Consider the following 26,629-nt stretch of genomic DNA (forward strand, 5'->3'; position numbering starts at 1 on the left):
GGCAAACTTGGGGAGGCGGGTTTGTGGGCGGCGGCTAGGAGCAAAACATCAGACACGGCGCCTGTGGGCGAGCTGCCACTGCCCTGGCCTGCCCCTCGAGGGCCGCCCCTCTGAATCACTGGCCCTGTGACGTTGTTGGCGGCTGGCTCGGGCGACCGTGGGATGCCTCGCGGCGTCACGGCGCCGCTCCACGCCGCGCCCCCAGTGGGTAAGACCAGAGGCGGCCGCGCGGCGATCCGAGACCCAGCCCGGCGGCCGCCGCCACACGCCCGATTTCTCCTTGCCCTCCCGTGACCTCGGCCTCCTCCCTGCCCTTGCCTGCGGGCGGCCAGGCGCCTGGCGCGCCTCACCGAGCCTCCCGCGCCCGCGGCCCCGGCCTCCCCCACCCTCTGCGTCCTTTCCTCCTCCCTCTCTCCTCCCCCGCCTCTTCCGTTTCTCGAGGGAGAGCTGCAGCCTCCTCCTCCTCCCCGGCACTGCATCCCCGGCGCAGGACTGCCGCTGTCCCCCTTGGATGAGTCCCTGCCTCGCGGGGCCTGAGTCCCCGGCTGCCTGAGCAGCGCGCGCGCCATCGCCTCTCCGCGCGCCAGGTGAGTGGATCCCGGCCTGGAGCCCGACCCCGCCGGACCCCGGCCTGGGAGATCCCCGGTGCCGGCAGCCAAACTGGCCCCGGCCTGGCCCTGCCCTGCCCACCGCGAAGGAAAGGGGAGGCGGGAAGAGAGTGGCAGCAAGAGTGATCAGCATTGCTAGGTGGAAGAAGCCCAGACACCCGCTGTGCAGAGCTGGGGTCGGGGTTCCACAGGTAGATGGCGCAGCCAGCCAGTTCCCCCTGCTCGTGGGCCCCGAGGGGATGCTTCGTGGTCGCTGCTGAGGCCGGCTGCCCAGGGTTCTGCCTGAGTATCAAGTCCACTCCTGGGGACGACACAGTCCTCCAGGCTTCTGACCCTCTGCATTTTTGAAAGGTTGTTTTGTGAGACGTGCATAGTCGGTTGGCTTGAGGGTTAGGTGGGGGAAAATTATTTTCCTTACTACAAAACAGTCATGCAGAGTGTTAAGACACGAAATGTGTGGCAGAAAATCGCTGGCTTATGTAGTTCACCCAGGAGAAACTCAAGGAAGCCACCATGGTGCCTATCAGGCTGAGCTCCCCGTCTTCAGGGTAATTTGGGGGTTGAGTCAGCAGACGTTGCTCGCTGAGTAGTGGTGTTCACTGCAAAGGAACCGTGCTGTGGACAGATTACCCAAGTGCATCCAGTGTGTTGAACAAAACATTTTTTGGCCCTTTTTTCCTTGATAATGAACTTTGAAACCAGCGCTGATGGTGTCAGTCTGATGTTGTAAATGTGCTCAAGCACTACTACTGCCTGGTAGATAAGCAAGGTCATCTCATCCTTACCCTTTAGGATAAGGAAGATACACGGAAATAAAGGGAATGGGAGAGTTCATGTTTCAACAGGTGTTTACATTCTTGCTTAGAACTTTAAGTTCGTGGATTTTTAGAATGCATTTGAAGAGGATTACGTAAAATGCCTAAATTGCACTTTACTTTCGTCATAGAATAAGCTACCACTTATTTTCAAACTTTTGGAATAGGCTACCTCTTGCTTGGACATTGCAGCTTCGACTCATGCCCTTTTATGTAAAGCTCTTATTACAGATTTAAATTAGAGCCATACTTGCGGCAGCCTTGAAGAAAAGGAGGGACCACTGTTTAGCCTGGATGGTGATACCAGTTAAGGTCTCATATTAAGAGTGCCTGCGTTTGAATCCTGGCTCCAGCCACTTTGGGAGACCCCAGTGATAATGCTGCAGTGGTTGGCTTCCCGCCACCCCTTTGGGAGACCAGGATTGCACTGCCCCCTGCTTCGTCCCAGAGCAGGCCTGGCCCTTGCAGACATCCAGGTTTGGAACCACAGAGAAAAATATGATACCCTCCCCAAAATATGATACCCCCCCACACTCTCTGTCACTCTGTCTCTTGAGTGAAAAAAAATACACACATAAAAAAGAGAAAACTTTTTTGACATAAAAGGCCCCCAAACAAGTTATTAAGATTCCACTATATGTATTTCCATGTTTAATAATAAATAGAAATTCCTTAAAAGATCATTGTTAACTAAATGATCAATAATAACGGATTGAAAGCTGAGGATGTTGTGTGAGAAATTTTCTGATATGAGTCCTCATTAATGTCTTTGGAAGAACACTTTGAATCTTGTAATGAAATTAAACTGATGTTTTTGGTTGGCTTAGAGTTTAGATTTACAAGTTTTGCTTCGTATCTCTCAATGCTAAGTGTGGTGTTTCCTAAACTTGTCCGGTTTTTAAGACCATCTAGGATGGCTGGCAATAGCGGAGAATAACAGTTTTTAAAGGTTTCCAGGGGAAGGCCTTTGGTCCCCAGTTGATACACCAGTTAGGATGCCCATGACCCACAAAATAGCACCTGGTTTATTCCAGATTCTTCACCTTCCTTCAACTGTGGGGGTTGGGAGGCAGCGGTGATGGCTCAACCTCTGTCACCTACGATGGAGACTTGGCTTGAGTTTCTGGCTTTTGATTTTGGTGTCCTGGTTCTGTGGGCATCAGGGGAGTGAGCTAACTGTTGGGAGCTCACTGTCTCTGCCTCTCACCATATCTCATAAAAAAAAAGAAAGCTTCTGAGGTTGCAACTTGGGAATTTCTGAACCTGAATTTCTAAGGGAAAGGAGAAACTTAAATTAGCAAATATTACATTTTAAAAAGACACCAAAAGGAAAAAATGGAGAAGTTTGGGAAACACAAGCAGGAAATGATTATTGCAAGAATGAATAACTAACATAACCTCACAGGATTCCTATACACTAAGTGTTTAGAAATGAAAGATTTAAAAAACATGCAAATTTGAATAGCTTATTTATATTTTTAAAAATTTATAATTTATTAAAATTATTTTTCAAATCTTACCCAAAAAAGATTTTCTTTGGTCATAAAACATATTGTTTACCAAGTCAATGAACAAAACAGCATTATGTATCAATAGAATAATGTATCAGATTTATTACCATACTGATATGTGTCAGAGTTAGTTTTCCTTTTTCTTCTTCTCTTTACATTCCTTTTCTTTATTTTTCATGAAATTGCTTACTTTTAGTCTACTAAATGCTTAAAATCTAGTAAAATCATTGCCCAGGTCTGAATTAACTTAAATACTTGCTACCTTTACTGAGATACTGAAATTTGTGCTTTTTTTGGGTGTGACAGTGCTATGTTGACCTCGATGGAAATGAAGGTTATAATCAGAGTGCCTGGGTTGTATATCCCACTCTGACTCCTCACTTGAGCTTTCTGCTAACGTACACCCTGGGACGGTAGCAGAGGACGACTCAGGTAGCTGGTTCTCTGTCGCCCACTTGGGAGCCCTGGATGCAGTCCCTGGCTCTGGCTTCAACCCTGTCCAACCCCAGCTCCTGTGAGTAGAAGACAGTGATCCAACAAAAGGAAGCTCCATGCCTTTCTCTCTCTCTCTCTCTCTAATTAATGAACCAGTAGTTTAAAGACAGAGTTAGAATTCATATGAAAAAAGTTGAAGTTAAATGACCGAAGAAGAGGATTTTTGTGGTGGTTGTTTTGGTAGGCTTTCTTTATCAAGTTGAGGAAGTTCTCTATTCTTTGCTTTGTGAGAGTTTTTAAACTTTTTTTTACTTCTAATTGTCTTTGGGCAGTTACAGATATTTACCAGATAACACTATGATACCTTCATACATGTGCACATTACGCAGTGTTCAATTCAGGATGAACGTAATTACCCCCTCAAATATTTATCATTTCTTTTTGATGAAAGCATTCAAAATCCTCTCTGGCAGCCTGCACACACACACTCTCTCTTTCTCTCTCTCTCTCCATTATCATTATTTGTGTCACCTGATTGCTGCTACAGCACTAGGATATTGTACTACTAATTATAACTCAGTACCTGTTAGCCAATCTTTGCCCTCCCTCCTTTCCTCCCCACAACTCTCACAACTGTGAGACCAATGCTCTTTTAATATTAAGGAGCACACAACTTAAAGTGATGCATCGTTTTTCATTATTAAGTAGCTTTTTAAAAGAGGATTTGATCTTCCAAGTTCACACAAAACTCTGGTTAATTCCTGGGAATTTGCAATAATCATGTATAATCACAGTTTGATCTGGGAATAATAAAAGTTCTGTGTTTAAAGTATGGCTGCTTATTAGCTTCATGAAATGGGGAATGAATAATCAGATCAAGAAAATAAAAATTAACCAGCTCAGATGTTTAACTGTGGCTGCAGAGTCAGGCAGAATGCATGACATTTAGTATATTTTTATATTAGTATGGCTTTAATGAGCCATTTGTATCATGTTAGTACTTTGAACTTTTTCATTCGAATAAAGCTACTATAAATATTCTTTTATCAGTTTGTGTTCTTTAAAAGGCAAATGTTACATTCAGTATTCCATACTGTTCTGTTAAACATTTGGTGACTACCTGTAAAAAAATAAATATTTGCTCCTACAAAGTGGAAGAGTAAATAGAATACCAAGAGATACGCACTGTCCAGCCTGCCAAAATGATACGCCTAAGATGATATTGCCTAAGACTTCTGCTTTTCACTGTAACATTCAGGGGATATATTTTAGCTCAAAAAATTTGCCATTGCAGACATCTTCTAGAAATCTTTGCAAGAAAATCCTTTGAAATCATATTTTTTACTATAATCCTAAAGTTGTGTAGTAAGTAATCATTTACAGATTAATTTTGGTGTAAGAAGGTCCCTTTAACATGTTCATCTCTAATGGAATGAAAGTCAGCCTGTTTATACAATTGCAGCTGGATGTCGTGGGGAGGCACTCAGAGCCCCAGGAGAAAGAAAATGGTGCCCCAAAAGTGACTCAGTGGGGAGCTGTAGCCCCTCCTCAGAGTGTCATTAGCCCCTCTGCCTATACGCAAATGATGGTATAGAAGCATGCAATTTAAGTTACAAGACCCAGGGTGACTACTGGGCAAAATCAACTGCAGGATGAGTCATTCAGAGCCCTTCTGTCAACCCAATCTTGGTAACTCTCCCCCACCTCCACATTTTTTCCATTCCACCAACATACACTTGTTTTTCTCTTACGAGATAGATATTAAATATCAAATGCTTTTGAGATCTGTAACTTTTTAACTTAAAGTTAAACATTGTGCTGAAATAGATATGATATCAAAATTACCATTTTTATCATTCCCAAGTATACATTTCGGTGACATTGTTGTACAGATGTTACTATCACTTTTCTCTATATTTGTATTATCCTCTGAGAACAAAACTCACCTCACCAAACAGCAACTCCTACTACTGTTTCCTGCAAGCTCTGGACATCACCATTCAACTTAACTGTGTATGAGTTTGACTTTTCAGAGTAATGGAATATAATATTTGTTCTGGTTGATTCTACTTAGTGTAAGATCTTCAAGATTTATCCATGTTATAGTGTCATAATTTCATTTCTTTTAAAGGCTGAGTAATACTCCTTTTATAAGAAAAGTTGATTTAAAAAACAGGAATAAAAATTATTTTTTAAAAGGCACTGAGAGGATGAGATCTTTCATTTGGTGGTTCACTTCCCAGATGGTTGCAATAGCCAGGGCTAAGGCCAGGCCAAACCCAGAAATAACAAAGCCTGGCTGGGTCTCCCACAGGGGCCACAGGCACCCAAGTACCTGGGCCATCATTCTCTGCTGCCTAAGCACATGAAAAGGCAGCTAGATCAGAAGCCTCGTAGGCCTGGACTCCAACTGGCACCCAAATATGGGATGCAGGCATCCTGAGTGGCAACTTGACATGCTATACCACAACAGTAGCCCACAGCAGGAATGTGAAACTCGATCATATCATATGAATTATCCACTCCAACATCTCTGCCTTATCTTTTTAAAATATTTACAGAAATGAAGAAAAACAAGTCCCTGAGACCTTAAACCAGCAGGTCAAGGTTATATACCTGGTTAGTTAAGGACAAACCAAGCCTAAGAACTGGTTCTCCTGTGACCTAAAAAAGAACTCTTCATACCATACCACCCAGTGCTCTATATAGACAATAAAAGCCAGGTGTTAAAATCAGTGCCTCTAGTTAGTGCTGTAAGAGTTCAGAGGGAAAGATAAATTTGACCTAGGAATCCTTCTTAATAATCGAGAAACATTACATTTCAAAGGCAACATTCAAAATAGACTTGAGGATGAGCAAGATTCTACATTCTGATGAACAAGGATCAAAACTATAAATAACATTCCACTGGGAAAGATTCTTCCTGTCGGTATGCCTTGTCTCTTTTTCTGCATTTTAAAGATGATTTATTCCTATACCGCTAAGATAGGCACACTAAAATTGTTTTTTATTTTTCATATTCTAACTCTTTCCATTTTTTCTTTTGTGATATCACAGTTTCTCTAAAAACACCTCTTAACTCACAAAAGTTTCAACATAGAGGTAAAACATAACCCCAAAAAGATCTAAATAAAGAAAGGGTCTATGTAGAAAATGCCTCTCACTATAGAAAGAGGGTTAAAGGTCACTATCACATTTAAAAGTGTTCCTAATACATTTTCATAATTGTCCAATAAAGTCTCAGAAGGCTTCTATATGCATTCTTTACTAATAGACTAAAGCCTCTGCCTGTAGCACTGATATCCCATATGGGTGCTGGTTTGAGTCCTGGCTCCACTTCAATCCAGTTCCCTACTTTTGGCCTGAGAAGATAGTAGAGTATGGCTCAAGTCCTTAGGCCCTCTACCCACGTGGGAGACCCAGAAGCTCCTGGCTCCTGGCTGCGGATAAGCTCAGCTCCAGCTGTTGAGGGCATTGGGGAGTGAACTAGTGTAGAGAAGATCTCTCTGCCTCTGCTTCTCTTTGTGTGACTCTGCCTTTCACGTGCAAATAAAATTAATTTTTTAAAAAGGTATTGACTTTTAGCCTAAGAAGGCTCACAGGTAACTGATGAAGGACAAAGTCTATTATAAGCCTGTTCCTTAAATTTTCAGACGAGAGTCAACCAAAGAATTTCCCCTTTTTTTAGTATTCTCCAAGTGTCAAAAAAAATCTACATTTTTGAAAAGGGAAGGATTTGTTTATTTGAAATGCAGAATTGTAGAAATGGGGGAGAAGCAGAAGAGAAGATAGAGCGAGATTAAGAGACAGAGATGCAGAGAGATCTTCCATCTTCTGATTTACTCCCCTAATGGCAATGCGAACCTGGAGCTCCATTCCAGGACTCATGTGTGAGTGGGAAGAGTCCAAGCACTTGGATCATCTTCCACTGCGTTCCCAGGCACACGAGCAGGGAGCTGGATCAGAAGTGGAACAGCAGGGACTCCAACCAGAACCCAGCATGGGATGCTAGCATCATAGCCTACACATTAACTTGCTGCATCACAATGTCAGCTGCCCAAAGTCTAACTTTTTGTTGTCCTTAAAATGTATTTATGTTTACTTAAAAGTCAGAATCACAGAGAGAGAAAGGTAAAGAGATCTTCATCCTCTGGATCTCCTCCAAAGGGCCACAGCGACCAGAGCCACATCGGTCCAAAGCTGGGAGGCAGGAGCTTTATATAGGTCTCCCACATGGATGCAGGGGGCCCGAGAACTCGAGCCATCTTCTGCTGCCTTCCCATTATGGGAGCTGGATTAGAAGTAGAGTGGCCAGTATTCTAACTGATGTCCACATGGGATACCAGCACCACAGGCGGAGTATGGCACTGCACCAGCCCCCACTTCCACCTTTTTAACAAGTGTCCCAATTAATTTTTAAATTTACTGATTTTGGGCCCCGGCGGCGTGGCCTAGCGGCTAAAGTCCTCGCCTTGAACGCCACGGGATCCCATATGGGCACCAGTTCTAATCCCGGCAGCTCCGCTTCCCATCTAGCTCCCTGTGTGGCCTGGGAAAGCAGTCGAGGACGGCCCAGAGATTTGGGACCCTGCACCCGCGTGGGAGACCTGGAAGAAGTTCCTGGTTCCCGGCTTCGGATCGGCACAGCACCGGCCCGTTGCAGCTCACTTGGGGAGTGAATCATCGGACAGAAGATCTTCCTCTCTGTCTCTCCTTCTCTCTGTATATCTGACTTTGTAATAAACTGAATAAATCTTTAAAAAAAATTTACTGATTTTGAAAACAGTATTTTAGTACAAGCTCCCATTTAGAAGCTACTAGAACAATATTTTAGAACAAGGGACATCTTTCTGGCCTACTGCTCTGGGTAGTACTAGTGATTAATGAGATCCATTAGTATCTTTGGTGTAGTTCAGGATGAATTAGACTAGCAACCCTATTTGAAGGTGAGAGGAGGAAGAAGAAATATTAGGGTTAAATAGATTTACATATCCCATATTGAATGTCTTCTAACAAAATCAAATTAAACTTACTATTTTGGGTGATTCAATTAACTAAATTAATCTTGTTCAAGGATGGGTCACCTCTAGATGAGTATCATTTCAGAAAGTTCCTACTTGGTATTCAAAAAATGTGGTTCAGTTGCCAGTTACCCAGATACAGCTGTGCTTTGTTTTGTAAAAGAATACAAAATATATGTAGACTTTTATGTAAATAAATATGAGCCGATGTGCTTAACAGCACCTGGGTAATGCTGATAAAATCCCCGTACAATAAACAGCATGACAAGGATGGATTCTATATTTATAAAGCTCCAAGGAAATTCATCAGCCAACACTGATTGAACACCTCTAAGCAAGCTCAAGAGTGGTGAGAAACCAGGCTACATTCAATCTCCTGCCGAGCACAGCACAGATAAGTAAACCTCCAATCCTGCGTTGGAGAGCTGGAATTAAGAGTTGCCCTTGGGCCTAGCATGGTGGCCTAGCGGCTAAAGCCCTTGTTTTGAATGCACCGGGATCCCATATGATTGCCAGTTCTAATCCCGGCAGCTCCACTTCCCATCCAGCTCCCTGCTTGTGGCCTGGGAAAGCAGTCGAAAATAGCCTAACACCTTGGGACCCTGCACCCACGTGGGAGACCTGGAAGAAGTTCCTGGCTCCTGCCTTTGGATCGGTACAGCACCTGCCATTGTGGTCACTTGGGGAATGAAGCATCAGTCGGAAGGTCTTCCTCTCTGTCTCTCCTCCTCTCTGTATATCTGAATTTGTAATAAAAGTAAATAAATCTTTCAAAAAAATAAGGATTTGGCCTTTTTAGAGGCACCTAGGGCCCAAGTGCCTGAGATGAAGGCATGGCTCCTGCTGCCAACTCTTGTGCTGACTATAACTAACTTCCACACATGCTTTTTTTTCCTTATCCCATTTTTTAATTTTCAATTTATTTTTTTTTTAAGATTTATTTTTAACTCTTATTGGAAAGTCAGATATACAAAGGAAAGACAGAGAGGAAGATCTTCTGTCTGATGATTCACTCCCAAAGTGACCACAACAGCCGAAGCTGAGCTGATCCAAAGCCAGGAGCCCAGAGTCTCTTCCGGGTCTCTCATGTGGATACAGGATCCCAAGGCTTTGGGTCGTCCTCAACTACTTTCCCAGGCCACAAGCAGGGAGCTGGATGGGAAGTGGGGCCCTGGGATTAGAACCGGCACCCACATGGGATCCCAGTGTGTGCAAGGCAAGGACTTTAGCCACTAGGCTACTGAGCTGGGCCTCCCTTATCCCATTTAAAAAATGGGATATTTATTATTTATTTATTTATTTATTTATTTATTTATTATATTTATTAAGAATGGGATATTTATTATTTATTTATTTATTTATTTTATTAAAAAGGCAGATATACAGAGAGAAAGAGATAAAGATCTTCCATCCCCTGGCTTACTCCCCAAGTAGCTTCAACAGCTACGCTGATCTGACACCAGGAACCAGGAGCCTCCTCCAGGTTTCCCACATAGGTACAGAGTCCTAAAGCCTTGGGACCTCCTCTAGTGCTCTTCATTGCCTTAAACAGGGAGCTGAATGGGAAACAGAGCAGGCCAGACACAAACCTGAAACCATATGGGATCCCGGCAGATGCAAGGCAAGGATTCAGTCACTAGGCCATCGTGCCCAGCTGTTCTTAACCTATCTTTATTAAGATAAAAGTACATACATACATAAAGATATGGAACTTCTGAGTGAGTTTACAACCAAAGCACCTTGTAACTAAGCCATCAACCACATCTAAACTTTACCAGTCCCTGAAAGCCTCTGACATGCCCCACCACTAGGCACTTTTTCTTCTCCAATGCTGGTCACCATTATGGTTACCTAACTAATACCCTGTTAGTTTTGGTCGGTTTCACAATTATTGCATGGTGTAGATCTTTGGTGCCTTTTTCATTTGATAGTGTGCTTTTGTGAGATGCGTCCAGGCTGGTACCTAGTGCAGTAGCTTGCTCATTTTCACAGCTGTATACTGTTTTGTTATGTGAATATGCCACATTTATTCCATTTTATTACAGATGCTTATTTGGGTTATTACCAGTGTCAGACTCTTACAAATAATGCTGCTCATAAATACTCTCAAGTGTATCCTTTAATCCAAAGTGCATTAATTTCTCTCAAGTATATGTCTACAAAGCTGGGCCATTGGTTATACTTGTATTCAACAAACTACTAATAGTTTTCCAAAATAGTTGTGGCAGTTTCACTCAATGCCAGCAGCATGTAAGAGTCTGCAGAACTGCATATCTTCACCCAAAACTTGAAACTGCCAGTCTGGTTAATTTGGGCAATTCTACTGGATATATAATGATATCTTACTGAGGTTTACAGTTGTGTCTTTCTGGTTACTCATAAGACAAACTATCTTTCCATCCGGGTATTGGCCATTTGGAAATCCTTGACTGTTCTATTTTCTTGCACCTGAACTGGTTCTGAGAGACCCCCCAGAGCAAAGCAGTAAATGGATAGAAAGTGGGGAATCAGCTACTGAAGTCTTAGCTTAACCAGAGCCTGTAGAGTAACATGGGTAGTTATCACTCAGATCAAACTAAAGTAATACCAGAGCAACCAACCAACCCTGCAGGCACTTCTGTACTGTAATACTTATTGGATCCCAAGAAATGTTTGTTAGTTAATTATCTGAGAGCTGAACAAGGCTTCCCTAATGCAAGGATAACTGAATTTCCCATGAGCCAAGAAGTCATATTGCAAGGCCCTTTGAGATGTGCAGTTCAGCTTCCCTCTGCTGAGGGCAGCCAGGTGGGCAGATGAGCCTCTGTGTAGCAGGGGAAGTTGCTGTCTGCAAGGTGCTCAGCCAGTGGCACCCCTGATTTCTTTTTTTGTATATCCCTTCTTCCAGGACAGCATCCATTCTCTAAACTCCTCCACGAGGCAACGCTAAGTGGGGTGATAAGCAGAGGTGACAGAGAGTCTGTTTCTCCTACACAGAGCTTTGGCCACTCCTCAGTTCTGTCCATCTAGTGAGACTCCTGGACAGCTCTATCCTTTGATGAGACATACCCATTGACTTTATGGACTCTGGGCTCACCCCTCTACCCCACCCCTCAGCAGTCCTATTAGGTAGGACCACTGTGCAATAGCTTCAAGCAGCCATTTCTCAGAGGATGAAGGAAAGGCTGAATTCAGGAGGTGATGGTGTGGTGAGATGTAGTCCATGACCAATGAACCAAACAATGGGCTATGTGAAAGTCTTGTGTTATCTCTCAGCAGAAAGCGGTGCCAAGCATAGTGTGTTGGTTCACTTGTCTGCTCATTAGCCAGCAGTTCTGCTTTGCTACCAGCCCTCATTTCTGTCATCACACATGTGTGCTGAGGACCACAAAAGTATGGCCAGCTTCTGCTACCACCACTCTTCACATAACAGAGGACTCTGCTGGCCCCGGATCCATTACAGCATTTTCTGGCAGTACGAAAGATTCTCGCCACTGGCCAGCCATCAGGGGCCTTCCAGGAAGCCGAGGCATCTCTCTGCCTCCAGCAGCCCCAGTTTGCAGGCAGATGCCAGAAACCAAAGCAAGCAGCTCTGGCCTACACAGAGGAACTTTGTTCTGGGTCATTCAGAGAATGACAAGTAGTTCCCAGGCTTTTGGATCTAATGGACCTAGTAGCTTTTCAGAAAAGATTTCGGTGACCTATATAAACTTGCCAACCCCTTCACAGTAAAGACATATACTGGCTTTCTATTGAGCAGTCATAGTTGTCATCTTACCTGCTATGTGTAAGGCTCTGTGCCAGGTACCCATTCAGAGGGACCATTTGATTTGTCACATCAGTGCTCTGTATTAACGTCTTATTACAGGTGATGAGAGAGGCTCAGAGGAGGTAATAAATGACCTGATGGTAGACATGAGTATGAGAATACTTAACAAATTCTACCACCCTTTCCTGTCATGTTCCCCTTGCCACCTAGTGATGATCTGGTAGGTGGTTAAGAGAGAAGTTCAAGGAACATGATGGCTAAGTGTTTACTACCAAGCAGGACACTTCAGAGTGCGGCTGAGGATCTGCTGAAGAAGAGGTTTTTCCCAAGAGCAAAAAGGAAATTAAATGCCAGTTAAATGCTGATTTATAATGATCAAGCTAGTAACAGTCAGTCCTGGCTAGGTGTGTGTTTGCTTTTTGCTGAATCATGTGCCTTGCAATAAAAATGTGTTTATGGTTATTAACTGATAAGTGCTTGTTTCTTCCCTTAACAATGAAGAGTTTATGAGAAAATTTCATTGCTTACAGTACTTCTTTATAACATAGGTGTCTGACAGCTTGCCTGGACTTGAATCTTGTTCCACTATTTCCTAGCTATGTGATTTCTGGGAAAATTACTTCAAAACCTTGTGCCTCAGTTTCTTCACTTATGTAATGGAGAATAGTGCCTACTTCCTAAGGTTGTGTGAGAATTGAGTTAACATACAGATAAGTGGAGCAAGCTATTGTATTTACATAGTTCCGTCAAGCTAGCTGCCACTAAGAGCCAGCTACCTTTGAAATTACCAACATGGTGGTCAAGGAGAGAATCCTGGGGAACAGTAGCTGTTAAGTCTCCATGTTCAGAAGCATCCAGAATATGATGAAAATAACAGATGTCTGGACCTCATTGCCAGAGACTCTCACTGTGTGGAGTATAGGGGAGAAGCCCGGGAATTTGTTTTTTTACTAGGACACTGGTTGATTGGGATTCAGAGCAGCCATTGAGAAATACTAAGCCAAAGACATTTCTTCTGTTGTCAAGGCTACTGCAGGAAATGTCTTTGCATACTCATTGCAAGTCTGTCACACTTTCTCATTTAGAGTACGATGCTTAAATGTAACTAACATTGGCTTTTCTCTGCACACGAGTAACTGATAGCAAAGCCCTTGGCCTCACATGATTCTACCGAGATCCCTACCACCATGGGCCAACTGCCCTGTATGAGGGGCATAATGAGTATGCAAGGTGAGTAAGTGTGTAAATTTGCTTTTAAAAAATATCTGGGGTCCAGCGTGGTGGCCTAGTGGCTAAAAGTCCTCACCTTGCATGCGCTGGGATCCCATATGGGTGCCAGTTCTAATCCCCATGACCCTGCTTCCCATCCAGCTCCCTGCTTGTGGCCTGAGAAAGCAGTTGAGGACGGCCCAAAGCCTTGGGACTCTGCACCCACATAGAAGACCCAGAGGAAGCCTGGGCTCCTGGCTTTGGATCAGCTCAGCTCCAGCTGTTGCAGCGCTTGGGGAGTGAATCACTGGATGAAGATCTTCCTCTGTCTCTCTTCTGTCTGTATGTCTGACTTTCCAATAAAAAAATAAATCTTTAAAAAATAAAAAATATCTGAAAGACAAGTGTTTTACCTAACAGTTCAGATACCAGTTATGCCTGTAGCCCATATCAGATGCCTAGCTTTGAGCTTTTCAGCTCTGGCTCCTGGTCCCTACTTCCTGCTAATGCAGATCAGCTGGGAGGCAGCTGTGATGGTCCAAGTAACTGGGTGTCTGCTGTCCCTGTGGGAGAGCTGGATGGAGTTCCTGGCTCCCTCCATTTCTCCCTAGATTGGGTCACTGAAAGTGAGGATGAACTTCCCAGGGCTCGCTCAGGTGATGGCTGGGCTGTGTGAACTGAGCTGAGAAGATACTTATGGGGACAGATTAAGAAAGCACACTGCAGAGAAACAGAGTGGTGATTGGGCCCCATCGTCTGTTCAGCCAGAAGTTGGAGGTTAGCTGTGCCAAATGATTCAGAGGTCTTGTTTGTTGGCTGTGTGAGACTGTTCTAGAAAGGAAGGGCTCTGGAGAAAGGGACAAAGCTGAAGAGGTGCTGGGATCATGAGGATAAACAGAGCAAGTTCCACCTGGAGCTCATGTAGCATTGTAATATATATTCAATTCTGTTATACACAGCTTGTAATTTGGCGTTCATGGCAAATTATTCTAAATCAAAATGCCTCAGCTTTATGAATGTAACTACTTTTCTTAACTATTCATGTTAAAGTCAACCAAAGTGAAGTTTTCAGACATAGTCACTCTTGAACAAGATATTCAAGTGAGCAGGTATTTTTGTTGACATTTTAGCTCCATTCTTTCTGCTACTCAAAAGCTTTGTGTGTTCACACATTAGTTCTGTTTTCGTTGGACAGTTATGTCAAGGAGTTTAAGGAATTCTGATTGCTTCATTATCCTAAGATATTTTGACATGTCACTTCTTCTAAAACATATTTATTGCAGAGTATTTGAAAATTCTAAAGATAAGCTCAGTCATCTTGAGTTCCACTATGCAGCATTAACTACAATTAAATCATCACCTGCTAGTCCCTTTCAAAGCACAAACTGGTAACATAACCTCATATTCCATTTTCCCCCTTAGCATTAACATATTTCCATATTCTTCGGAAGTATTTTCCTGACTGCATATTACTCTATTTTACATCTTCCAACTTTCTGTCTTTATAAATAATATTATTCTTTCTTGTGAAAAAGTAGTTTAACAAAAGCATCTTTAGGGCTCCAGATCCATCTCTGTGAAATTGCCCTCTGGAAGGCTGCTTGCTTGCAATGCATAAGCAGAACGTAGACAGCTGTTTCTCCCCCACCTCCTCCCAGAAGGAAGCCTGACGTCAAAACACTCGCTAATAACAATAGAGGGCGTCTGGCTGTTTTACTCACTTTCCTTTCACTAAAACAAAGGCTCGGCACTTTCCTTCACCGTGATTGACCTTAACATATTTTGTAGCACACTTATTTAAGACAAAGCAACCGTGATCATCCACTATTCACTACATCGGCATCTTCATAGCTGAATTAATTCTCAGCTTCCTAGAGTCCATTGAGGAAGTCTTTTCATGAGTTGTTGATGCTGATAATAAAGATACCAGGCTTTGGTGGATGGCCAATTCGGAGCCCTGCGGTTTAGCCTTGCGTAACCCTCAAGAAGTTACTTAATCTCTTTAGCTTCCAGTTTCCTTTACTGTCAAACAGCTCTGCTTGTCCTCAGAATAATTCTGCAGGAGACAAGAATTACTCAGCCTTGGATAGATAAGAAGTAGATAATACTGCAAAGTGAGAACTGCAAAACAGATCAGCAGATATTCCAAGGGATGACAGCATAGCATACGCAGAGGCCAGAACTTTGCAAGTCCCAACAGGTGACCGAATAGTCTCACCTCGTTGTATTGCTTTTACCTGGGAGAAGATTAGCACAGATGGTGGTGCCTGTCTTCTTGGCTGTGGGTGGTGAATTTGGCTGAGTGATGCCTTGTGCTCCTGGCTCCAGATCAGCCTCGCTCTTGCTGGACACAACATTGCATACTAGTCTGGCATTTGGTTCTGTTCAAAGGAAAAGTGTTTCAATTGATTAAATAAAAATGAGTTTACTTAAGCAAAAACAAAAACTGATTGATGAATTAGGCATGACCAGGTTCCGAGAATGTCACTCAACAGCATGATCAGAATTTGTGGGCAAAATGGAAGTGCAGCATAGGGGACAGCTAGCTAAAGCCTCGTCAACCAGTGCACTAGTTACAGCTTCAAGTGTTTGAAGTATAATTAGTTAATTGAATACAAGGCCTTCTGGAATCAGCCCCAGCTCAGCGACTGCAATTAATCTGTTGCTCAGGTTTGTAGGACCCACTGTGGGTTACTCAGTTCAAATGTATGGTCTCATACAAATTTTATTTAATGGCACTTCAGCAAGTTGCCCCAGAAGTGATGCAGTGCATCCTAAGGTCATTACAAGGACTTGGAATTAACGTCATCCACTTGTTTTCAGGGGTTTATAATGTGAATGACCGGGTTGAGAGCCAGACTGGAGACGCCCTGACATCACCCTCTGTACTACTTTCTGCTTCTCATTCTAGTACTTCCCCAGCTGACATCCCCGGGGGCAGTGCTGTTTCCACTAGCAGTTGCAACTGAAAAGCACAGCTGAGAAATGTCGGAGATCCTTCAGGAGCTGCTCCGTGTCTCCGAGAAGGCAGCCAACATCGCCCGGGCATGCAGGCAGCAGGAAGCCCTGTTTCAGCTGCTGATCGAGGAAAAGAAAGAGGGTGAAAGGAACAAGAAGTTCACCGTGGACTTCAAGACCCTTGCTGATGTACTGGTACAGGAAGTTATTAAGCAGAATATGGAGAACAAGGTAAAAAAGGTCACAGCCTAGGCATTTGCCAAACATTTGCCTCTGTGATTTTTCGTCCCCCCTTGTCTAGCATTGCCACCCTATATTCCACGATCATCTTCAGACTGCTGGCACCCTGACTTCAAATAAACATCACAGGCTTTTTCTTTTCTTCCTCTTGTTTTGATTACAGCATTAATAAAATATTTTCTTGCAGAAAATCTGTGCAGCACAGAAAAGCGAATAAGCACATACAAATTACTTGCCATTTTAACAGCTAAAGAATCTGTTATAAGGAGCTTTTATTTACTAATACATTTTTTCTTAATAAATAATACATGTTCCCTGGAAAACTAAAAAACAAATGAAGAACCCATTTTATCCCATCACTAGAGCAAGTCACCGTTATGTTTCGCTAAATGTTGTTAGATCATTTATCTTCTCTGTGTATGTATACATGATCCATAAAATTTATCTCAATAGAACTGAGGGCACTCTGCTTTACAGTGTGTGTGTGTGTGTGTGTGTGTGTGTGTGTGTGTGTGTGTGTTTAAGCTTTGATACATTAAGTATCACCTTTTGGATTGAACCATTTAATGTTTGCCTCAATGATGAGATTGTATCTGGATACTTAAAGTCTCTTCTTATTCTCACAGGAAAATATTTATACTTAATTGTGACTGTAATTCTAGGCCTCTTGCTTGAATTGACTGGAAGAAACAAACTCTTCCTTAATAGCAGTAACAATAGTAGTAAACACTTTCAAAGACTTACTGTGTGCTAGGTTCTAAGGGCTTAAGTATATTATGTAATCTTTATGGCAACCGTGTGGTAAGAACTATTATTCCAAAGCAACGAGTGAAAGAAAAGGGGAACAAAGATTCAGTGACATCCTAAAGTTACACAGCTAGTAGATGACAAAGCCAGCTTTTAGCACATGCACACTGCCTCAGAGTCTCTGTTCTTTACAATACTACATTGCTTCTTACATTTATAAATTATATTTGTTTTGATTTTGGAAGATAGAACTCTGACACACTATAAAATACTAGAATTGTTTCTAGTACTTTCTCGTTATCTTCAAGATAATGAGTATCATTTAGAATCATTTAACCAACATTTTGACAACAGGCAGGAGAAAAAAACAATTTAATGAAATTTCTACAAACTATATATTTTTCATGCCCTATGATATCTGGCTGCAGTAAGCCAAGTGAAGTAACTTTATTTTTGTTTGTTACTAATCAAGATAGTTGGGTGCAAGGAGTGATTAATTGGATTAGATCTGTATTGTATTTTTTTTTTAATTTTTTTTTTTTTTTTTTTTTACTGACTAATGTTTGCCCCAGAACATGCGAGCAAATTCAGGCAATTATTCATTCATGAAGTAAATACCAGGACTTATGAACAAATACTATTCCATTTTGGAGATACAAAATACTTGTATCTTATGACCCTTCTGTCCCATAGCCTCATGGAAATCAAGCTTCGGGCTGTGATGAATGGGCTGGTTGCCAGCTCTTTTTGGCTTGTAGTATCCAGCAGGTGGGTGGCAGGGGGCGAATAACAAATGCTTGTAAGGCACTGTTAAAACTACTTGGGAGCCACTAATATGGCATATCTGGTTAAGCTGCTGTCTGCGATGCTGACATCCTTTTCCAGAGTACTGGCTCAAGTCCCAGGTGCTTCACTTCCAGCCTAGCTTCCTGCTCCTGAACCTCGGAAAGCAGTGGGAGATGGTTGAAGTACCTCACCCTTGTCACTAATTTGGGAGACCAGCATGGAGTCCCCATAACCAACCCACACCTGGCTGTTGTAGCACCATTTGGGAAGTGAAGTAGCAGATAGAAGAGAGAGCGAGAGATATAGAGAGAGTGTATGTGTGTGTCTCTCTCCCTCACTCTCTCCACTTTCCCACTTTGCCTTTTGAATAAATAAATAAATAAATGTGTTTTTGTAAAAAAATAAAACTACCGGCCATCCACAAATGACTGAGTTCAAGAATTTGAAGCATTTCCTTGTTTTTGTTCCCAGAGAACATCATGTGTGTATCATAACTAGGGCACGTATTTTGAGAAAAATTCTCTCCACTCAGAACCACAATCAAAATGAATCAAAAAGCTTCCCGATCATACACAGAAAGAAGACTCTTTGTAGACTTCATTTATTCACTCTGTATTGATGCGGGACTTCTTAGTCAATAAAATTTCCCTTTTCCCTAATCACCTTCCCAGTCTAAAAGCTAACGATCCCTCCAACGGGGCAGAAACACACAGAAAAATGAAAATAAAATCTAATGTTGCTTTCTAATTTCTAACCATCCAGTGTCAACTACTGCTGTTAGGAACTTGGTCAATATTTTTTAGGAGCAATGGTTAACGTTTCTCCTTGACAAGCCTTCTAGTTCTATGACTCTTATAGTGAAGAAGGGAGTTTCTAGAAGCACTTCTGCAAATGAAACAAGATGACTAAATATCTACCTGGGTTGGGAGTCTCTGGAGAGGCAAAGGAGTAGCAAAGTATTAGAAAACTAAGCTGACTTAGGGATAAAAGATTGAAAATTTTGAATTTCAACTCTGATTATACTATTTCATTTGAAATATAAAATGGAAATCTATTCAGAATTTACATGTCTGGATTTTTGTTGTTTTGTTCTTTTGTCAATTCTGAATCATCCAGTTTCCAGGATTAGAAAAAAATATTTTTGGAGAAGAATCCAACGAGTTTACTAATGATTTGGGTAAGTATAAGAATCTTCATGTGTTTTTGTAACTCATTAGCATGTAGTATTCTAGCAGCCAGCTTACCATACTGTGAGCTAAATGAATGTTTGAAAGCAACATAATATACTTGAATGTTAGGTTTCATCCCATCTTTGCCTCAGAATATTGTGTCATTTATCTTAGGATAATTTAGCATTTATGTAATTTACAATTAACCCTTAGGAAAGTTGGGAATCTAATGGAAGTAATCCATGCCCCAGGGACATGCATATCTTCCCTTGAAGAGTCCATGAACCTTGCTAAGACTTGATAGGATGCTTTGGCTCGGAAACACTCAAGTGAATTTCCTCATAACATCTCTGGGTCTCATGTCTTAAAAGTTCCCTTTGGGATCATATTTTAAGTCCCATTTACTTGATATCCCGTAAGCTTGATTCTGTTTTGATGGGCTTGCATATTCTGTTGCTGTGAGTATCAAGGAAAATATCCCAATCTTTAATTGCAGGGAAACATTTTTCAATTTGCTGGACTTATTTAATGGTTTAAGAGATTAAAATAGTGAACTTCAACATCTTTCATGTGACAACACATTAAATACCTAAAAAAATATTTTCTAAGAAAAAAAAACTCTGGATTTACTCTGAAAATGTTTTCACCCTCATGGCTGTTTATTCAGATCCACTTAGCAGTTGGTAAGAGAGAATTAGAGATCTCATTTAAACTTATGACTTGTAAAAATAACTCCTGTTGCATTTTAAATCCTCTGTTTTGCTATTTCCTAGTTATTTTAACACTTGATTTATCTAGAATTACAGGGACAACAAAGCAGGGTACATCCATTCTCCTGCTTGTTGAGAAGTGTGTGGCGGGACAGAGGTGGGATTATGGGTGAGGGTGTGAGCACAGGGCCCAATCACAGGAAGGGATGGGCATTGCCGGTGAGTGCAGTGGCATGCACTGGTTGTTTTTAAAGGATGGAAGTGATATAATATTCTCCTGTGAACAATCCAGAAGCATTCCAGAAACCAAACTAGCAAATAACAATCATTAGCATTACAATTTCCCAAACAGATTAATTCAGATTTAGCTTTGATGAAATTTAGGTGAATGTTTCCTAGTACTTAAAAAGTCACCTTCATGGTTCTTGCTAATTGTAAGTCACTTCATAGCAGCCTCCGACTTACTGTGCTGCACAAACTTTACTCAACCTCTTGGGATTTTATTAATATTCAGCAGGTCTGGACGGGGCCCAGGGCTCTGAATTTCTCACAAGCTCCCAGAAGGCAGAGGTGCTGGTCCTTGGAACTGACAGAGTAGCTAGGGGTATTTGACAATACATGAAACAGCCCCAAAGTGCATTGTTTCCTTAGTTCCTAAGAGATTTTTCTGTGTTTATTTTTCCATTGCTGTCACGTCTTGCTGCAATGAACTTGCCTGGTTTAGCAGCCTTTTCCCTCCCTCCGTTCAGAGTGACACTGGGAGCCAGATTCACCAAGGGTGGAAGCAGCACGTGCAAAGTGCTGGGGAAGCACCTGGACTGGGTGGCTTCTGCCTTCACATGGGAAGCAGCTTTGCTCACACTGCTTACAGATTCATCTACTTTGTCTTCTGTGATTTAGCACAATATGACATCAAAAGCAGTGCCATGGAAGGAAGCAGGAGCACATTCAGTGAACTGATAAAACTTGTATTTCAGTAACATTTACTCTCGGAACAGAGCTAAAAGGCCAAAAGCATATAGATGATTATCAGGGGGTTCATGAGTTTTTTACTTGTCTATGAGTTCCCTTCAGTTGCATTGAAATTTATGTCCTTGAAGATGTGGGGAGATAGTCTTTTGATTCCTAAACCGCAAACTATTCAGATCAAGGTCACGAGCGACATCAGTGACTTGCTGAAGCCCCCAGGTGATTCTGGCAGTTGGCCAGAATGGCTCTGTGATGCACCTCAAACCCAGGGATACAGTCTTTGCTACCCCACCCTTGCCAAGATACTTCCTCCGTGGAAACTATGGAAATATAATAGCTCTTAGTTTGTCTTTGCTCTAGGGGAAAAGATTACTGTGAGGCTGTGTTCCACCAAGGAAGAGACGGCAGAGCTGCTTGGCAAGGTGCTGAATGGTAACCAGCTGGCATCTGAAGCATTAGCCAAAGTTGTTCATCAGGATGTGGTCTTTTCTGATCCAACTCTGGATTCAACAGAAATCAGCATTCCACAGGACACTCTGGGGATTTGGGTAGATCCCATAGGTAATTACAGGAGGGCTTCAAGTGTTTGTTCTTATTGCATTTGGCGGGGGGGCGGGGGGGAGTCAGGGGAGCTTGGAAAAATGCAAACTGAGAATATAGTTTAATTTCCCCAGAAGTTAGAAAAAGCTGTTTAAAAATTTATTTGAAAGGTAGAATTCCAGAGAGAGAGAGAGAGGGAAATCTTTCGCCCATTAGCTCACTCCCCAAATATTAGTAATGACTAAGTCTGGGCCAACCCAAAGTCAGGAGCCAGGAGACCCAGGTGCATATTATGGAAAAAAAACCAGCAGGCATTTCAAATTTTTTTGCCCAAAAATGAACTTATTGCTTAATCAATATCCTATTAAGTTAAAACCCCATTCTTGGCACCACTGATATTTCTCCTTTTGTACCACTATCTCTGCCTTCTAACTTGAGGGATTTAATAATAATTAAAAAGTAATTCCTGGAAGGAAAATTTTCCATCTGACCTTGTACTGGTCATCTGACTGGAACAGTTCTAAAATTTAGTTACTAGTCCCCAAATGTAAATGATGTGTGATAAGTGGTACTTATGTGCTAAATGCTATGGACACATTCTCTCCCTTTAAGAGTTTTCATACTGTCAAGAAAATCCAAAACATCCATAGCAAAAACTGATATTCAAAAGCTCAATTAACTAGTAAGTGACATCTAAAGTAACACCTGATTGATAACCAAATTATTGGAAGAGGGAAATGATAGGGGACATTATTCATGATTATTCATGATTATTCATGATTATTCATCATAATCTTCTGAATCTTCATCTGAATTCAATACATTTGCTTCATTTTTCAGATTCAACTTATCAGTATATTAAAGGTTCTACTGACATTCAACCCAATCAAGGAATCTTTCCCTCTGGCCTTCAGTGCGTCACTATTTTAATCGGTGTCTATGACAAACAGACAGGGGTGCCTCTGATGGGAGTCATCAATCAGCCTTTTGTGTCACAAGACCCAAATACTCTCAGGTAAAATACAAACATTTTATGGTTTTTTATGGTTTTTTACAATTCATGACCTCAGCTTTGCTTATTTTCAGGTTTATCCTTCTAAGTGATATTCTTATGACTTGAGTTAGTTACTTTGGGATGCTTTCACTAAAAGGCTGTATGTTAGAACTAAAATTCTTTCTTTTTCCAGTCCTGGATTTGGTATCGTCTCATTCAAGGTGAAGGGAATGCTGGTAGAAACATTAAAAGGGATACTATCCTGGAGATATCATGAGTTTGCATTGGGGATACAGCACGCCTAATGTCTAAAACCATCTAAAACTCTGGTCCTGATATCCATTCACATCCAGATTAATACAATAGTGGTGACACTGCCCTGTAAAGTTTTTGAAATAAGATAACCATCATTTACTTACGAAAATGATGTTTGAAAATGTTTATGAAAATTTGGTGTAAAAAAGTTTAAAATTCACATATACCATGAGGTCTCCAAAGTTCATGAAAAATATGTCTTCTGAAAAAAAACTATATAGACTGTAACTTTTTGGCACAAAAGTAAATTCCGTTTATCCTTGAACTTTAAAAAAACCAACTTATTTATTTGAAAGGCTCCATTACAGAGAATGCATGAGAGAGAGAATCTTTCATTCACTGATTGCCTTTCCAAGTGGCCACAAAGGAGAGGGCTGGGCTAGGCAGAAGCCAGAGCTTCACTCAGGTCTCTCATGTGGATGCAGGGGCCCGAGAACTTGGGACATCTTGCTCTGCTTTCCCAGGAGTATTAGCAGGAGGTTGGATGGGAAGTGAAACAGCTAGAACAGGAACCAGTACCCATAAGGAATTGTGTCCTTGTAGGCAGCAGCTTAACCCCCTATGCCCCAATCCATGAACTTTTTTTTAAAAAAGATTTGTTTTTATTGCAAAGTCAGATATACAGAGAGGAAGAGAGACAGAGAAGAAGATTTTCCATCCGATGATTCACTCCCCAAGTAAACACAATGGCCAGTGCTGAGCCAATCCGAAGCCAGGAGCTTCCTCCAGGTCTCCCACACGGGTACAGGGTCCCAAAGCTTTGGTCCGTCCTCCACTGCTTTCCCAGGCCACAAGCAGGGAGCTGGATGGGAAGTGGGGCTGGCAGGATTAGAACCTGTGCCCATATGGGATCCCAGCGCGTTCAAGGCAAGGACTTCAGCTGCTAGTCCATGGTGCTGGGCCCTCAATCAATGAACTTTTTGAAGCTCCCTTGTACATATAGCTAACTGAAGTGTGTAATTTTAGCAGAAATTCAAGACAGAGTTTATATTATCCAGTGAAAAGATGGGTAGGGATGACCAAGATTAACACCTGCCTATGGGATGTCTCGCCTCCTACGTGCAGTCAGCACACATTGCCCTTCTGCCTCCCCGTCTCATTCTCTCCTTGGACTCCTGCACAGAGTCTAGGGGATGTCAGGGTGCTCTTGACTTGGATCCATGGCCTATGCTTTGGCCTTGACTCTAGGGCATGGCAGAGGCCAAGTAGGAGAAACAACTTCAAGTTTCTTTTAAAGTTTTATTTATTTCTATTGAAAGGCAGATTTACAGAGAAAAAATATTCCATCTGCTAGTTCACTTCCCAAGTGGCTGCAACGGCTGGGGGTGATCCGAAGCCAGGAGCTTCCTCTGGATCTCCCACATGGGTGCAGGGTTTGAAGGCTTTGGGCTGTCCTTGACTGTTTCCCAGGCCACAAGCAGGGAGCTGGATGGAAAGCAGGGCTGCTGGGACATGAACCAGTGCCCATACAGGATCCTGGTGCATTTAGCCATTAGGCCATTGCACGAGGTCCCACAACTTCAGTTTTTTAAAAATTTGAAATAAGTTCTATTTCCCACTTATTTTATGGTTACACACCTTATTGTCTCAGCAACCAGTTTGAATTCTTGAATAGTCATGAATAGTCTCCTCTGGAAAGTTGATAACTTTTTCTATACTCCTGCCCAACCAAAAATATGTTTCTGGCATTTGATAATTAGAAAATGTGCAGACAGAATCATGTCCCAGAAATAGATGTGGTAAACACAATAGTTACTGTCCCAGATTCTTGTAGGAGACTGCTTGGATTTGAAAGTGGATTCTGCCACCACTGATTAGCAAGATTGGCTTCAGCAAGTTACTTACTTGAACTAAATTGCCATTTCTTCATCTGCAAATAGCTACCTGGCATAGGTCACAAGGTAAGCATTGACAAATGGAATGTGCAACAAAAATCACAAGCTCATCTGTCTTGGTGTTAAAAAATCAAAGTAATGAATAACAGAATACAAAAGTGACCAATTAAGAAAAGCTTTTTTATATATAAGGAATGTAAAGATCAGTAGTTGGGAGAAATACTATTTACCTGTTTATTTTTTTTCCTATTAAAATTTAAATGTTAAAAGTGGATGAGGGGTCTAGTGCGGTGGCCTAGTGGCTAGAGTCTTCACCTTGAACATGCCAGGGTCCCATATGGGTGCCTGTTCTAATCCCACCAGCCCCACTTCCCACCCAGCTCCCTGCTTGTGGCCTGGGGAAAGCAGTCGAGGACGGCCCAAAGCCTTGGGACCCTGCACTCACATGCAAGACCCGGAAGAAGCTCCTGGCTCTTGGCTTTGGATTGGCTCAGCTCCGACCATTGTGGTCACATGGGGAGTGAGTCATTGGACAGAAGATCATTCTCTCTGTCTCTCTTCTCTGTATATGTGACTTTGCAATAAAAATAAATAAATCTTTAAAAAAATAGCAGATGTGACATTTTGCCATATTTCTGGAGGATGGAAATCCCACAGATATTTTAATGTCTGTGACTGATTCCATAATGCAGTGACATTGAGAGCATTCTAGTCATACTGCAACACGCAGGCAGCTGTGGGTCTGTGAGTAACTTTGAGGAATGAACGAGCTACTCAATCTGTTTCCAGGCTTTGGAGCATGAAAACTCATGACCTCACACTGAATTCTTTTGTCATTCATCGTCTGAAAGCAACAGGTGTAATACAAAGTGAATGTGATAATCACCTCCACTGACTGAACCGATTGTCTTCCACAGGTGGAAAGGACGGTGCTACTGGGGCCTTTCTTACATGGGGACCAACATCCATTCCCTCCAGCCTGGCATCTCTAAAGGAAACAGCAGGGGCACACAGGAGGACAGCAGCAGCTCCGAGGTGGGCACCTCCCGCCCTTTCTCAGCCATCATCAGCACCAGTGAAAAGGAGAGCATCAAAGCAGCATTGGCCCGCGTGTGTGGGAACAGCATCTTCCGAGCTGCCGGAGCGGGTTACAAGAGCCTGTGTGTCGTCCAAGGCCTTGTTGACGTTTACATCTTCTCAGAAGACACCACGTTCAAGTGGGACTCCTGTGCGGCCCATGCCATACTGAGGGCCATGGGCGGGGGAATGGTAGACTTGAAAGAATGCCTAGAAAGAAATCCAGAAACAGGGCTAGATTTGCCACAATTGCTGTACCACATGGAAAACGAAGGTGCCACTGGGGTGGATCGCTGGGCCAACCGGGGAGGACTGATCGCGTACAGATGCAGGAAGCGACTGGAGGCCTTCCTCAGCCTCCTTATCCCTAACCTGGAGCCTCTGAGGACACAGACGTAGCCAGAAGCTGACCTCAGCGCCCACTGCACCCTGCATTTCCATCTCTTTAAGACAGCTCTGCCCTACTGCTGGTGAACATCACCTCTCAAGGAGCATTTTCCCATTTTATGTTCATATAAATTTAACTTCAATAAATGACTTTCTGGTGGCAATATCTAAAGCCATGTGACATTTCTACAGTGACTATTGTGCTTTTATTGTTGCCTCAAACACTTCAGTAAAAAATTTAAAAAGGGAAAAAATTCTGTTCAATGAGCACAAGTCTAGACCTTTTTATGTGTGAAGAGAAACAGGATTTTGTTTTATGACTTAAAGGGTACATATGCACCTTTGGCCTGTTGCAGGAGATTGAGTACTATGACTCTGCATTATTTAATGCCAAACTCATACTTTCAACAATAGTCTTCTTGTTTTTGTTTGGAAGTTAGAGTTACAGAGAAAGAGAGGGAGAGATCTCCATCCACTGTTTCATCCCCCAAAAGGTCACAATAGCTGGCACTTCTGTTGGGTCTCCCCCATGGGTGCAGGGACCAAAGCATCTGG

General features: G+C 42.4%; 1 protein-coding gene across 1 annotated transcript; it reads left to right on the plus strand.

The window, feature by feature from the left end:
- The first annotated feature begins 230 nt into the window (after positions 1–230).
- On the plus strand, positions 231–26,113 carry INPP1 (inositol polyphosphate-1-phosphatase). The gene is made up of 6 exons (XM_004577289.4): positions 231–587; positions 16,259–16,536; positions 19,195–19,255; positions 21,287–21,487; positions 22,307–22,481; positions 25,528–26,113. The coding sequence occupies exons 2-6, from the start codon at positions 16,333–16,335 to the stop codon at positions 26,084–26,086; spliced, it is 1,200 nt and encodes a 399-aa protein (XP_004577346.2). The 5' UTR covers positions 231–587; positions 16,259–16,332; the 3' UTR covers positions 26,087–26,113.
- Positions 26,114–26,629: the final 516 nt, after the last annotated feature.

Source organism: Ochotona princeps, chromosome 5 (assembly GCF_030435755.1).
Source record: "Ochotona princeps isolate mOchPri1 chromosome 5, mOchPri1.hap1, whole genome shotgun sequence".
In the NCBI taxonomy this organism is placed as follows: Eukaryota; Metazoa; Chordata; class Mammalia; order Lagomorpha; family Ochotonidae; genus Ochotona; species Ochotona princeps.